The 16,503-nt window shown below is 43.9% G+C and overlaps 1 protein-coding gene across 1 annotated transcript in view; it reads right to left on the reverse strand.

Annotated features, from left to right (window-relative positions):
• Positions 1-1,488: 1,488 nt before the first annotated feature.
• The window catches only part of LOC111158751 (coiled-coil domain containing 170), a 73,935-nt gene continuing 58,920 nt past the window's right edge, over positions 1,489-16,503 (reverse strand). Inside the window, exons 11-12 of the mRNA XM_022521003.1 lie at positions 4,333-4,569; positions 1,489-2,156 (exon numbers count right to left, since the gene is read on the reverse strand). Of these exons, the coding sequence (XP_022376711.1) occupies positions 1,956-2,156; positions 4,333-4,569 (438 nt within the window). The 3' untranslated portion in view covers positions 1,489-1,955. The remainder of the gene's footprint in view (positions 2,157-4,332; positions 4,570-16,503) is intronic.

The following is a 16,503-nucleotide window of genomic DNA, read 5'->3' on the forward strand; positions in this document are numbered from 1 at the left end:
TGATATACATAGACTTCTTTTTCTTATGCCGTGTAGTCTTTCCACCAGAAATGGAAACATATTATTAGACCAGTTTATGTTTTCAAAGTGATGTTGTTAAAAGTATCTCTGAATAGTGTCGAAAGTGAAATTTACAGAGAAAGTAAGTGCCGTTCATTAAAGATTGTACTTGGAGAAGGAAAACAGAGGGAAGGTATAAAAACAATCCCTCCATCTCTAAACACCTCTATCTTCCCATGGATGAAAGAGAGCCGCTCAGCAAGTTCTCTAGAGACCAAACCAGTAAAGTCACCTCCTTCTTTCTGGGTGAGTGTGGGTCCGGAGCCATAGCCACTGAATCTTTGGATCGTGTGTGATGGGGAGGGCGGTTCAGGGGGTGTCTCCAGAGATCACAGGCCTTCCACTAGGAAAATACAAGCCCCCATCTCCTGCCTGTTGAACCCCCAGTTCATGTCCTTACTCTTGGCTCTGCAGGTGTTCTTATTAGGTCACAAATGCTATTTCATACTGTCCTTGCACGTAAAGGAGAAAGCCAGGCAACACTGACCCCATCCCCAAGGGGACATCCTGGGTCACTCCCTCTGTGTGATCTGTCAACGAGCCTCTAAATGTTAAACTCATTTCCTTGCCTCTAGAATTTACTTTTTCTCTTAATTTTTGGGGGTAGTCTATTCCCCCCCCTTTAATTAGACACCAATGCTTTTTTCAGAGACTATTTAAAAATTCAAAAATAAGATTCAAAATAAAAATAAGATTTAAGGGGTACCTGGGTGGCTCAGTGGGTTAAAGCCTCTGCCTTCGGCTCAGGTCATGATCCCAGGGTCCTGGGATCGAGCCCCGCATAAAGCTCTCTGCTCAGCGGGGAGCCTGCTTCCTCCTCTCTCTCTGCCTGCCTCTCTGCCTACTTGTGATCTCTGTCTGTCAAATAAATAAATAAAATCGTTCAAAAAAAATAAGATTCAAAAATAAGATTTAAATATTCAAAAATAAGATGCTCACCCAAAGAACTAAAAGTTTCTCTCAATAAAGTTAAGAATATGGTTTCCTGAAAAACACTTGTGAAGTAGAAATTTAAAAAGACGGCAGAAAGTGATGGGAATTCATAATAAAACCCCCATTCTAAAAAAGTCCTCTTGCTGTCAGTACATGTGATATATTGGTGAATAAACCTGGGCAGGATTTCTTCATTTTATAGGTTTTGCATTAAAGGTTTCATTTTTAAAGGACTGAGATCAACCCAGTTCAAATATGAAAAATTACCACCAAATATGATCTGGCAGCAACATTTAAAACTGGTAGGTTTCTTACAGGACCTCAGACCTATGTGTTTTACCCAAATAATTAGGTGTAATGCTTTTTAAAGAAATCATATGCGTAACATTCATGAATCTCAGTCACTTTGTGGACTTGATTTAATGTATGAATGTTTGTCTTCCTTTATGGGGGCAATTTTCACCACGATAACAGGAGAAACTGGAGGAGGGCAGAGTAGCAGAAGGCACAGCCTTTGATCTGGGACCAACATGGTCAGAATGCTGGTTCCATCACTAACAAATTGCAATCTTGGGTAGGTAACAACCTCTCTGAGCCCCAGACAGGTCACATTAAATCATTAAAGCTTCTCCACACAGCTACAATGAAAATTAAATGAGATAGTAAAGCCCCCGGCTCATAAAAGGAATCCCACAAATGTTAATCCCCTGCCGCCATTGTCCATTCTAGATATGCAATCTACTAGAATTCTTCTGGGTCCCAAAGTGCTAGCAAATAAAATAATGTGTGCTCTTAACCTACAGCTGGCACCTCTAAGATCATTTTTTGCAAATGGGATTCTGGCTTGATCATCAAAGTATATGGTATTCACACACTGACCAAATTTCAAAGGTTTGGGGAATTTGTGAAATTGACCATTGTGTTCCATCTCTTATCTCCACCTCCCCCAAAAGAGATGGTATTCAATGAAGGAGTTTTAAGCAGTTCTGTGGGTGCCTATCGCCCCCTGGAATCATATCTTTGAGACAGGCACAGGTGACAAAGTGATGCTGATGTGAATGGATCAGTCTTTCAAGGCATTTGATGATTTCATAGTCAGGAAGTGCAAGACTGGTCACGTTCAAGCCCAGCATCTGGGAAACCACCTCCCTGAAGTCCACCAGCTGTAATATCAAACACACAGAAGGGTGAAAACACAATGTATCAACTACTGCTGGTCCAAATGCAACTAAACAAACCAACCCATTGAAAGCCCAGGTGTGCATGAGGTAGGCAAATTGCTTAACTATCTTTAACCTCAGTTCTCTCATTTATAAAATAAGAAGGTGTCATCTATTAAATTACCTCTAAAATACTTTCATCCCCAACTTTTGGTGATTTCATAACCTCTTTTCTGATAAGCCAATTAGTGTGGCACTGGCTACCAAGTCAAGAATCTCGGGTAGGCAACCATGAACAGGACCCTGACCTAAGACTCCGTATTCTCACTTCCTGGTGGGAATAACCATACACCTCCTTCCCAGGGCTATTCTGAAATTTGGATCCAATGAAACAATGACTGTGTATGTGTTCTATACAATAAAAAGTGTTTTACAAAAGTGTAGTTGTGTCCATGGGTGGTAAATCCTTATCCACTGGAATTTTAACTGGGCATGGAATCTTTTTTTTTTTTAAGATTTTATTTATTTATTTGAGAGTATGTGAGAGCTGGGCGGGGGGCAAAGAGAGAGGGAAAGAGAATCTCAAACAGACCCCATGCTGATCACAGAGGCCAATGTGGGGCTTGATCTCATGACCCTGAGATCATGACTTGAGCCGAAACCAAGAGTTGGGGGCTTACCTGACTGAACCACCCAGGTGCCCTGGGCAAGAAACCTCTTAAACTAAAGGAAGAACAACGGGCAAGAAAGTATGAGCTGGGGGGTGCCTGTGTGGTTCAGTGGGTTAAAGCCTCTGCCTTCAGCTCAGGTCATGATCCCGGGTTCCTGGGATGGAGCCCCACATCGGGCTCTCTGCTCAGCAGGGAGCCTGCTTCTCCCCTCCCTCTCTGCCTGCCTCTCTGCCTACTTGTGATCTCTTTCAGGTAAATAAATAAAATCTTAAAAAAAAAAAAAAAGAAAATATGAGCAGATAAAAAAAGAAGGACTACTAAATAATGACCAGATCACATCACATATCAGCCTCCTTCACAACCCATAACATTAGACTCTCTGGGACTACCCTTCATGCATCACAAAAGGAAAAATGGAGAGGTGGGGAAGTTGGAGACAATGGATGAAAATGTGCCTCATATTCCATAAATTCTCGTACACTGTGTACACTGTGTACACTGTGATTCTGGGCTAGAGCAGAAGCAGATTAAGTCAGGGCTATCTGGTCAACCCCTTGATGCAGTACCTTCCATTTTGGAAAGATGTGATCCAACAGACATTGCCTCCAGGAAAAGTGCCTTCCAAACATTCTCACCATGTCTTCATTCACTTCCCAACCTCCTTCCCATGTTGAGTCCAATCTAGGGGAACATAACACTCTCTCCAGCCTAGAATCCCTGATGAAGAAGTCCCCCCCCAAAATTGTCTCCCCTTTCACATATGGCCGAAGGTCTTCATTCCTGAGAGGTTTCTCTCTGAGAACACACACTTTATAGTTTGGCCTTACTCAACGTTGCCTGACATATGAGCCAAAGCAGAGGCAGCCAAAGAGAGGAAAAGAAAATATATCCTAGGATCAGAGTCCACTCTCTGCCCTTTTGAGCTTCAGAAAGAGAGGGAGATAAAAGCCAAAAGCAATGGGGGTCAGGCTGCCCGGGACAGTTTCTTTATGCCTGACCTCCTGATGTGCTCACCAGATAAAACTCTCCTCCTCGCAACCAGTCAGCAAGTGAGTACTGTTTATGGCTTACATCTGGGTGAGATTGGCCATCGAGTCTGGGTGCCACTGTTTGAGAGTTGGGACTGTTTCCTGCCACTGATCTCTGATGGAGATAAGCTCTCCCTCCTGAGGCTGAAGCCTGGGCTGATGCAAACTTCAGAGGCAATCAGAGAACATAATCAAAACCTCTCCACAACCAGAAACTGGCTTTCCACAGCCTTTCCACTGCTTTGATGAGAATGTCTTTTTCTTTCCTACAATTCGTGCCATGAAACTGTGGATTATTTTTCTTAGCAGAGTAAATCATAATGGTTATTTTAATGCCAGGAAGATGCTAGAGGGGAAGCAGATACATTGGAACGATAAAGAAAACTTTGTAGATTGTTTTTGAAGAAATGTAAAAATAATTATCAAGCTTTTGAATTGTCCTTTTTCCTAAACAAGATTTCACCCCAGATTTCTACCCACCTGCTTTTCTCTCATTTCTGCTTCTTCCAGAGACTTCTTTAGCATCTTCGTTTCGCTGGTTACCACTTCCATCATACTCCTGGCTCTCTCCTTATCCTCCTGAGCCTCGTGCTCTGCGGTATCCAGTTCCGACTTGACAGACATTAGCTTTTTCTCAGCTTTCTCCTTCATCTTCTCAAGTTTGTCTCTGGACTTACTTAGGTCTTCAATAATTTTGGTCTGTTCCAAAGCTTTAATCTACAAAGTCAAGGGAACACTAATAATTTCTATCGTATTTGTTTTTGGACAATTGTGTCAACAAGATAAAACTAGAAGTCAATAAAATTCACTTAATAAATTTTTTCTAAATAAAGAATGGAATCCATCCCAGTTATACAGACTTTGCTAAGCATACATGCCGGACAAACATGTCTTAAGGCAGTTACAGCTTATAAACATATCAGAGGACCATTATTTAGAAAATCAATGACCTGGGATCGAGTCCCGCATCAGGCTCTCTGCTCGGCGGGGAGCCTGCTTCCTCCTCTCTCTCTCTCTGCCTGTCTCTCTGCCTTCTTGTGATCTCTCTCTGTCAAATAAATAAAATCTTTAAAAAAAAAAAAAAAGAAAGAAAGAAAATCAATGAGACAAAAGGTAGATAGCATGATTCTGGGGTTAAATATTCAAATAAAGTCTGCTGGTACTTACTCACAGACTCTAATGTACTCCATAGGCAAAAGCAATTTGCACTTTGGGCTTCATGAAAGGGTCATCCCCAGCATAGATACACTAGGATAAGTAAAATATCTCCTCTGCTAGTGGTCTATAACAAGGAAGCCCACCTAAAATCCCCTCAGTGAGTCTTCATTACTACTGTAAGGAAAATCTAGAACAGCAATATTTCAGAACTAATGGCTTCGGACTTGACCAATGAATATGGGAGGCATGAGGTGGCCACAGCATCCCACCGCAAACAAGAAGGAAGGTGTGGGGGGTGCCTCTCTCTTGGAAGCTGTCCCAGGAGCTTAAAGCCAACACAGAGAGCATTCTGGAGCATGAGGCACATTTTCTTTATTACCTTAGTATTTAAAATTTTGCCAGATCTGCTTACAAAAAAGAATTTGAACAAAATGTTGAAATTCTGATCAATACCATAACATGGATGAACTTTGGACATTACAACAGATAAAATAAGCCAGACACAAAGGGACAGATATTGTATAATTCTATTTATATGAGGTACATGGATAGGCTAATTCATAGAGAGAAAATGTGGAACAGAATTCCATCGCCAGGGGAGGAATGGGGAGTTATTTAGTGGACACTGAGTTTCAGTTTGGGAGGATAAAAGGTTCTGGAAATGGATGGTGGTGATGGTTGCACAACACTGTGAATGTATTTAATGCCACTGAATTGTGCACTTAAAAATGGTGCAAATGATAACTTTTATGTTATGGATATTTTACCACATTTTTAAAAAAGAATTGGAGGTAGTTTTACATATCCGACACAAAATGTTTAACAGCGACCATTACAAATAAGTATGAATGAGCTACCATGCAGCATCCACGGGGATGGCTGCAGTCAAAAAGAGAGACAGCGGCAAGTGTTGGCAAGGCTGTGGAGAAATTGGAACCCTCACCTACTGCCGGTGGGAAGGCAAAGTGGTGCGGCTGTGGGAAACAGTTTTTCCAGTTTTCAAAATATTAAACACAGAGTTAACTCATGAGCCAGCAATTCCACTCCTAGGTTTATATATTCAAGAGAATTAAAAACTTCTGTCACATAAAACCTGTCCACAAATGTTCACAGCAGCACTACTGATAATCGCCAAAAAGTAACAACAACCCAAATATCCATCAACCGGTGAGTAGATAAATAAAATGTTGTACATCCATGCAAAGGAATGTTATTCACCAGTAAGAAGGAATGAAGCACGGATACATCCTATGGATGAACCTCGAAAACCTTTTGCTAAGGGGGAGAAGCCAGTCATGAGAGACCTCTTAGCGTATTATTCCATTCATACGAAAGATCCAGAAAAGGCCAGGGACGGGTGGGAGGGGAGACTGCGGGATAACTGCCAACGGGTTGTTTTCAGGGTTGATGAAAATATTCTGAAATTAGATAACGGAAATTTGCTTTCATCTACTATAACACACACAACTTCTTAAGAAATTTAGTTTCTGTTCCCGGAGAGAGGAGGCTGATGGCAGCCATGCCTGGACAAGTTCAAAGCTTTGAACTGCCTCCATGCAGGAGAAAGGAAATCCTCGGGAAACTGACAGCTGTTGTGGGACTTGCAATGGGGAAGGCATAAAAACCACCACTGCAGCTTGAGAAATCTACAGGCGATACCATGCCAACCACGGTGGAGGGAAGGAATTCAGAGTCAGTTTTTGAGCCAATGAAATGGCACTAGAAGACCAAGTTTCTACCACCCACTAAGTGCAGGTCTGCAGAGGCTGACCTTGGAGATCATGCACGGATTCCAAGTTACAAAAACCCACGTGATCGATACAACGTGCATCCTACCCACAAACGTTTTTGAACATATATGTATATGTATTTGTAAATTAGATCAGCAGGGGTACCTGGGTGGCTCAGTGTGTTAAGCCTCTGCCTTCTGCTCAGGTCATGATCTCAGGGTCCTAGGATCGATTCCCATCGGGCTCTCTGGTCAGCGGCGTGCTTGCTTCCCCCTCTCGCTCTGCCTGCCTACTTGTGATCTATCTCTCTATCTATCTATCTCTCTCTGTCAAATAAATAAATACATCTTTTTAAAAAAATAAATAAATAAATTAGATCAGCTACTGCTCTAAATAATGTAGTCAGTCGACTATCAAATAAATATGTTACAAATTGGGGGACATTGCATGACTGAAATCTTTATCAATTTTAAAACAAAGTTATCTCCTTTTAAAACAAAGAGATTCCCCTCATGTGCAAACCATCACACGCTACAGAGAGACTATGCGGCCAAGTGGAACTTTGCTGGGATTGGGATTCTGAATTCAAAAGCTTGTATTAAAGGATATGTTCAGCCTTTCTGCTCAGATTAGAAAAACATTTACAGTGGGCTATCTACCAAAAGTGACGGAACACAGCTTGGAGAGCTAGAAGTCCATAAATCAGGTCCTAATGAGGAGAACTCATAGCCAAAATTTTCTGAAAAATACGAGACTTTATCACAGTCCTAAAGGCTGCCTCAAATCTTGTCATCAGGGAGCAAAGGCAAGTCATGGAGCTCTGAGCCAAGCCACCAGAACAGAACTAAAAGCCAGGGGATGACAGAGACCTCGCGCTCCTAAATCAAACCCAACAACAGAGATTCCGGGAAGTGGGGTGTGGCTAAGCTGGTTTCTTAATCCTCCGGGAGGAGCTTCCCAGATCCAGCCCAGAGTTCAACAAGAGCCTGTGTCCTTAATGGTCTTCCAGTGGGGCAGAACTGGTCATTGACAAGACCTATGTGCCACCCAGACCCCAGCAGGGATGGAGAAGGCTCCAAGGGGGCTTTACGTCCGGGGAACACTCTGTCTAGTGTCAGCCTCCTTGAGCGAAAAAATGTCAAAATCCAGGGAACAGTTCTCTCTCATGTTAAACAAGCCCAAGGCTCTGAAAGAGATGGTTATGGAATTTAAAATCTGATGGGTCAAATCCCCCAGAGGATCTAAATTCTCTAGCTGGAGGACTTTCAAGAAGCCTCTTTGAAAATGCAACCCTGTGGGAGCTCATCTCTATACACAGGCGCCCTGAAAACCGGGAACCGCAAAGAGGAAGAGCATCCCCGTGGCCCAAAGACACGCTGCGCCCTTACTAAAGAGAACCACAAGGATTTCAGCAGAGGGAAATTGAAGCAGAAAACAGAAGGTATTCGACTCGGCAGTCTGAGCACACCTCCACTCCCACCGCTCTACAGCCCAAGAAGTCCTTCCCTGTAGGTTCTGCTCGCTGCACACATTCAAAGTAGGAAGAGTTCAAACTCAATTCCAATCTACTATTGGAGATCCACTGAGCCCAAGATGGTAGGTTACAAGAAATATATATAAAGAAAGGCTGCACTGACAGGGTTGGAGAAAGTTCTAGAGTAGAGAAGGAGCATGGGGAGTAGCTGTCTTGCATGGGAGATGATCAAGAGAGGTAGCAAGAGGAAGAGACCTTTGCTGCTGGCTAAAGGATATTATTCCCCTTTGGTGTTTCAGTGAGAGGCTAAATGAAGGTAACAATGGTTTTTCAGGTTTTGGTTGTCTGACTACTGATTTGGGGGCACAGCTCCCTACTAAAATTGGGCCATGTGGTACAGATGAAAAGCCGATACCTCTCCACCCAATATCTATTCTTTCTTTTGTTCTTACTGCCCACAATAGACCCATTTCTCAAGCTGACTTCATCTAAGGGAGGCCTAGGGACTATGTTCTGGCCAACAGAGATACAAAGCATTGCATTGTTCCTGGAAAGTGGCCTATAGGGTGTCCTCCTGGCTTTCCTCCTCGCCGGTGGCTGGAATGAGGCCAGAGCCCCAGCAGCTAGCTTATGTTAGGAAGCAGCATTGAGGATGAAAGCTCTTGCCACAACAGTGCGGCACAAAGAACAAGCCAGGGCCACCGATAACCACAGAGCCATTCTGCTAAGCATGGCAGGCCTTCTTTTCCATGAGAAAGGGCTCTTCTGTGTAAGCCACTGTTATTACAGGGATGTTCCAACATATTTCACTGAAGCTAATCATAACTGACACAGGTTAAGAAGCAACTGGTGTTGTAGGAGTTACACAAAGCATTTTCTGGGTCCCCTGGAGTTCTGCCACATGATTTCAGTGCCTGCACTTGCATTTGCACAAAAATCTATGTTTGTGCCAATTAGTAGTAGTATTTTAATTATTCTAAGTTAATGAGAAAAGAGCAATGGTGGACTTATTACATAAATAATGTGTTCCTGCCAAGGGAAGGCCAAACTATGTCACTGTGCGTATACAAACAGCACATCTGCAGCTTTCAGTTAAAACACGGGCTAGACTAAATGCTCTGTCCTTAGATCACAGGCACGCGAGACTTCAGAAGAACCCAGGCCACAAGCAATGGATACTACACATTCTAATTAATGGTGATTGTAGTGAAATAATATAATCCAGCGCATTGAATTAATATCGTTAATGTTTTCAATTCAACTTTTACACTCCACTTTGCTTTCTAATTGGTCTAATTTTACAATGGTAAAAATGTAGCAAGATTGGGGCGCCTGTGTGGCTCAGTCAGTTGGGCTGACTCTGGGTTTTGGCTTGGGTCATCATCTCAGGATTGTGGGATCGTGCCCACACCACCACCCCCACCGCCGTCAGGCTCCACACTCAGCAAGGAATCTGCTTGAGATTCTCTCCCTGTCCCTTTCCCTCCCCCCCTGCTCCTCCCCCCACACTCATGTCCTCTCTCTCTCTCTCTAATAAATAAATCTTAAAAATGGTGAAAAAAATCTGTTAACCACTTTTTTAAAAATGTAGCAAGATTAAGAAATTTTTATACCGTGTTGAGTTTATATATATTGTATACATGAAAGCAATATTATAATAAAATTATTTTGACTCAACACAGGGAGGGGAATCTGTAAAAGAATATTTTTCTTTCCAAAAGAGATTTTCTACAGTAATCATGTTTGCCTGCCAACTTAAAATTTAATAGTTTTCTGGAAAGGTCTACATATTCCTGGTTGAGAATTCACAGGGAAATGTACTGCATAAGTCATAAAAAGGAAGACTGGGATAAACTAGGAGTCAAGGTCTTCAAGCATGGTTTTGCAACAGACAGAGAAATGCGCTCAAACACTCCACACAAATCCTCCTAACAGCCTTGCTCATAATAGCCAAAAAGTGAAAACAATCATAATGTCCATCCTATTTTGAATGCATACACAGTGGGTGGTGGGTCCCAATGGTGGAATATTATTTGGCATATGAAGGAATTGTAATGGTTAATATTATGTGTCACCTGGGCTGGCCCACAAGCCAGATACTTGGTGCAACACTGGGAGGACACTGGGAGGGTGTCCTGGGGAGAGGTTAATATTGAAATGAGTGAACTTTCAGTAAAGTAGATTTCCCTTCCATAGCATGTGGTCTTCATGCAGTCCATTGAAACCCTGCACAGAACAAAAGTGACTCTCCCTGAGCTAAGAGGGAATTCTACCAGAATCCAACCTTTACACTTGAACTGCAACACCAGCTCTACCTGCCAGGCTATCCTGCAGATTTTGAACTTGCCAAATTCCATAATCACATGAGCCAATTCTTTAAAATCAATCTCCCTGTAGCTCTCCCTCCATCCCTCCCTCTATGATGTTATACACACACACACACACATAGATCTCGCTCCTCTGGAATACTTGGATAAAATAAATATATTTCATATATATACATCATATGTATTTCATGGATGTATTTCATACATATATATGAGAGATAGAGGATATAAATAAAGAGAAAGACAGAGAAATGCTACTAGTTCATACATATCCTATTAGTTCTGTGTGTATATAACAGAGAGAGAGGGGGAGGGAGACAGACATACCCTATTAGCTCTGCTTCTCCGGAGAGCTCTAATTTAGGAATGAAGAGCTAACACGTGCACAAGACAGATGAACGCTGGGAACAGACTAAGGGAAGGAAGCCAGAGGCAAAAGGCCACATATTGTATGATTCCATTTATATGAAGTGCTCAGAAAAGGCAAATCCATAGAGACTGAATATAATTTAGTGGTTTCCAGAGGCTGGGTCAGGGGGAAATAGGGAGTGAATGCGGTAGGTATGGGATTTGGGTGGGAGGGCGGGTGGGGGGTATGACAAATGATTTAGAATTAGGAAGCAGAGATGCCTGAACAACCTCATCAGTGTATTAAAACCAGCGAACTGTGGGGGCGCCTGGGGGGACTCAGTCGGTTAAGCAGCTGCCTTCAGTTCAGGTCATGATCTCAGAGTCCTGGGATCGCCCTTCTCCAATCTACTTGTCTACTCAGCGGGGAGCCTGCTTCTCCCTCTCCCTCTTCCCCTGCTCCTGTTCTCTCTCTCTAATAAATGAATAAAGTCTTCAAAAAAAAAAAAAGAAGCCAGTAAATTGTACACTTTAAAAAGGTGAATTTTGGGACACCTGGGTGGCTTAGTCAGTTAAGCATCTGCCTTTAGCTCAGGTCATGACCCCAGGGTCCTGGGATCGAGCCCTACATCAGACTCCCTGCTTGGCGGGGAGCCTGCCTCTCCCTCTGCCTGCCGTTCCCCCTGCTTGTGCTCTTTCTCTCTCTCTCTTTCTCTAACACTCTCTCTCTCTCTCTCTCAAATAAAATCTTTAAAATAAATAAATAAATAAATAAATGGGTGAATTTAATGGCATGTGAATTACATCTCAATTTTTTAAGGCATAGAAATGTAGTTCAAATTATTATTTTCTATATCAACCTTCCATAAATGGCGAAATTAATTCTTAATTTAATAAGTGTAGTGGGTTGAACTGCATCCCTCCCTACCAAAAAATAAATATATGTCCACCCAGAACCTCAGAATGCAACCTTATTTGGAATAAGGACCTCCGCCAGTATCATTAAGGTAAGGATCTCATCATGAGATCATCCTGCAATAGGGTTGCCCCTAAATCCAGTGGTGGGTGTGGCTTATGAGCCTTACAGAGAAGGAGACAGAGCAGAAGGGACACACAAGAGGACAGTCACCTAAGGGTTGTGGCAGAGAGGAATTCCGCAGTTACAAGCAGCAAGTGGGAGCCCAGAGGATAGAGCGATGGGCCCTCAGCTTCCCCAGAGGGAATCAACCTTCCCAACACCTTGCTGTCAGTCTCCTGGCCTCCAGAATTATGAGAGAAAAAATTTCTGTCGTATCAAGCCACCCAATTTGTGATCATTGGTTTTGGCAGCCATCGAATATGACATGAAGGCCATCTTTGCTAACATTCCGAAATGTTACCTTGTGAATAATAAAGTCAGTACAGGGACAAGCACAGGCAACATACAAAGATAAAGAGTTAATATCATTGGGGCACCTGGGGGGCTCAGTGGGTTAAAGCCGCTGCCTTCGGCTCAGGTCATGATCTCAGGGTCCTGGGATCGAGCCCCGTATCGGGTTCTCTGCTCAGCGGGGAGCCTGCTTCCCTCTCTCTCTCTGCCTGCCTCTCTGCCTACTTGTGATCTCTGTCAAATAAATAAATAAATAAATAAATAAATAAATAAATAAATAATAAAGAGTTAATATCATTGATCTCTCTTGGACACGAATATGTCTCAAACAATAAAAAATAAAAAGTCACTTGTAGCTAAAATCTCTGACAAACTCATGAAGTTAGCATTCATGGTGTTAGTAAGTCAGAGAGATCTCTGTTCACTAATGGAAGGCATCTTGTGTCCGTGGTGAAGGTCCTGATTCATTCTTGAGTCCGTCAAATCCCCCCTCTCCTACATCTTTCCTATAATCTTAGCTGGTAAAAAAGAAGTGGATCTTAGTCACCTAGGTGGCTCAGTGGGTTAAAGCCTCTGCCTTCGGCTCAGGTCACTACCTCAGGGTCCTGGGATCAAGCCCCACATCAGGCTCTCTGCTCAGTGGGGAGCCTGCTTCCCTCTCTCTCTCTGCCTGCCTCTCTGCCTACTTGATCTCTGTCAAATAAATAAATAAAATCTTTTTTTAAGAAGTGGATCTCTTTGCGCAAAATAAAGCAAATAAACACACAAGCCAACTTTATTTACTTTCCTGACTCTTCCCCTTTTCATCTAAATATTCCAGAAGAGCTGACCACTGACTTTTGTTTCCACTTCTCCTTCATCCCTCAGCATGTTGGAACTTGACCTATTCTCAATGCCATCACCCAGGATCGCTACAGTCTACACCACACGTGCTTGAGTCCGAGGTGTCCCAATACCAAGGGCAGGAGACAGCCATTCCCCCTCTACCTTACCACTATACTTGATGCTATTGGCTAGAGCCTCACTCTAGAGACCCCCTGTTCTCCCTCCCTTGTCTCTCTCTGTTTCCTTTTAGTCTCTTCCCTGATGGTTTCCCTCTCGTGTCTGAAAGTCTTCAATGGCTCCCCAGGGCCCAGAGGACAAGTCCAAGCATCTCAGGAGACACACAACACCCTGGGTGATCTGGCCCCTGTCCGCTGCCCAGCTTCTTCTTCCCCCACCCCGCCTCTGGACATCAGCATGGTGCCAGCAGCAAACCACCGAGCTTCTGCTCGCCTGCTGAATGCATCCGGTTATCACTGGTATCATTCCCTTCTCCAAGCTACTTGTCTATACTTCAGTTACTCCCATCAAATGTACACAATTTTTCCCATATCCACGTATCACCTATGGTCATCATTCCTTTCCTTAAGTCAACCATCTTTTTGAACTTACCCAATTTATTTCTATGAAAAGGAATTTTGTAGGATTCCAGTAGAATTTGCCATGACTGGAAGATAACAATAAAACAGAAACTGTACAATGACCATGAGGAGCATTGAGTCATGTATGGAATAGTTGGTCACTATCTTATATGCCCGAAACCAATATAACTATATCTTAATTATACTGGAATTAAAAATTTTTTAAAGAAAGAAAAAACCCACTGTACAATGAAAACAAAACAGTATTTCTAGATACTATTCCTTGTACCCAGCGCTGAGCTTAAGGCTTCTTCTTTATTTAAAATGTAGACTAGCAGGGTGCCTGGGTGGCTCAGTGGGTTGAGTGTCTGCCTTCAGCCCAGGTCATGATCCCAGAGTCCCAGAATCGAGCCCCACATTGGGCTTCCTGCTCACCAGGGAGTCTGCTTCTCCTCTGCTTCTCCTTCTCCCTCTTCCCCACTCATGCTTGCTCTCTCTCTCTCTCTCAAATAAATAGATAAAATCTTTAAAATAAATAAATAAAATGGAGACTAGTAAATGTTCTAGGGGCATAAAGACATAATAACCTCTAATTAAGATTTTCTCCTTGATAAGGAGTTGGAATTGGAAGAAAATGGAATTGGAAGGAAGGAAGGAATTGGAAGAAAAACGAAAGGGCACCCATTTTTTATCTCACAACAGAACATTGTATAGTGACCTATCCTGAAGCACCTAGAAGCATTTTATATGCCCCCAGAGCTGTGTGCCCTGCACTCGAAAGCTTCGCTTTACCCCAATGACCCCAGAAGAAGAAAGTGTTAAGCCTGACGCTATCACCAGAACCACACATTGCACAATCCCGTCACCCAAAGAGCAAAGCTTCATTGCAAGCGTCAGGTTTGCTTGTGAAAGGTTATGTGGAGAAACCACTGGCAGGTGAATTATCATAATCCAGGTGGAACAGGAGGCAGATGTGAGGCAGCTGTCCTTGCAGCCAAACGCGAACACACTTCTCAGATGCCAGGCCCAGTCCCCACCAGCTGTTGACCCCATTTTGCTACAGAAAGTGTGGGCTTCTCTCTCCGCAGCACCATTTGCGGGTTATAGGGCCACCTTGGCTCCGGGTCCCAGTGCCACTCTCCATATACCCAGCCTGGAAAACGCCCTCCTCAGAAGCCACACCCCCAAGTGGCCCCCAGACCGCCATTCACCAGGAGGGGCCCCACTTCCAAAGCCACTCTTTCTCTACTCTCCCCCAGCAGGTGCCGGGCCCTGTGCCTGGGCATGGCCCAGGGGGGATCCCTTCTTCCATCGGCACCTCGCTGGCTCCTGCACCGTGAGGTGCCATGCCCCGTGCAGGCCAAGCTTCCTCAGGCTCCTGACGTGTGTGGTAATCCTAAAGCCTCGTCCAGCCCCTCAGGACAAACTGCCCACCCCCCCAGGAGTGACAGAATTAGCTACAATGGTGGGGCGTCTGGGTGGCTCAATGGATTAAGCCGCTGCCTTTGGCTCAGGTCATGGTCTCGGGGTCCTGGGATCGAGCCCCGCATTGGGCTCTCTGCTCGGCAGGAAGCCTGCTTCCCCCTCTCTCTCTGCCTGCCTCTCTGCCTACTTGTGATCTCTCTCTCTCTCTCTGTCAAATAAATAAATAAATAAAAATAAAAAAAAAAAAAAAGAATTAGCTACAATGGCAACTAACATTTGTACCGGGCTTTATTCTATTTTAGCTTTATGGTAACTGGCCACATGCAGAGAGCTAGCTGGAACCTTCCAGTAAATGTCACAGAGTCCAGACAGCCCTTTGTCCCGGCCCAGCCCACGTCTTTCAGAGATGGAATCTCAGTTCTTAGAAACTGGCAAAAGCAACACAGGCCTCTAGCATGGGGGGAAGCAAGGGTCTCTGAGATGATATGGGGATGGGTGGGTGGAAAGAGCCCAGCAGGATCCGGTTAGGGAGAAGGGATGCTCGGAGACCCAACCCATGCAGATTTCACAACGAGGTTAGCAGTAAAATAAACAGCAAGATGAAGTCAACCCTGACTTTTTAAATTAAGCTTCTTAATTTTTCCTGAGCACAGAAGAGCGCACTATAGGAGAAGGGTAGCAGCAGGCTGGAGGGAACCGGGGGAAAGAAGCCAGGCAGCCCACAGGGTACCTCCCAGCACCAGTCACACCTTGTTTCTGAAACACAGAGTGGTCTCATCAGGAAATCCTTGCTCGGGTCCTTGCTTGGAGAGACCAGGAGGCATCAGGTCTCCCCGGTGTCCCCCCCACTTAGTCATCCGTAGTAACCACCCAGACTGCTCCATGTCATTCTCTACCCGTCTGGCTTCGTGGAGCTCCGGAAGCTCGGAGTATGAAAATCCCCAGTGCTGTTTCCCCTTCCTTCCTATCACAGATATCTTTGAGGAATTTGAACTATTCCCTTGACACACACTTACAATGAAACATGTCCTTTCTTTATGACTTGCTTGCTGACCCCCTACCCCAACACCCCCTCAAGATCAGTCTCAAGGTATGAAGGGGTGTGGAAGATACTTGATATTTTCTCCCCACATTTTGCACCCCATCAGATCCTTTCCCTTGCTTCCTGCTTTCCTTCCCCTGGCCTGTGTCTGCCCTTTTTTTTCCTCTAGGGAAATAAGTTTCAACTCAAAAGGGCTTCAGGGGAAAAGAGCTAATGACTCAAAATAAAAAAATAGAATAGGAAATACTTCCTAAAATACTGTCCCCGCCACATATATTTAAGTGCTAGCTTAATGCCAGGTTCCTTTTCCCTCCTGGTCTGTTTCCAGACTCAGAAACATTCCAGAAGCCCAGTCTAGAGCGCTATCTGCAAACA

The sequence above is a fragment of the Enhydra lutris genome, unplaced genomic scaffold, assembly GCF_002288905.1.
Source record: "Enhydra lutris kenyoni isolate GAN:26980312 unplaced genomic scaffold, ASM228890v2 scaffoldscaffold62, whole genome shotgun sequence".
NCBI classification, from domain to species: domain Eukaryota; kingdom Metazoa; phylum Chordata; class Mammalia; order Carnivora; family Mustelidae; genus Enhydra; species Enhydra lutris.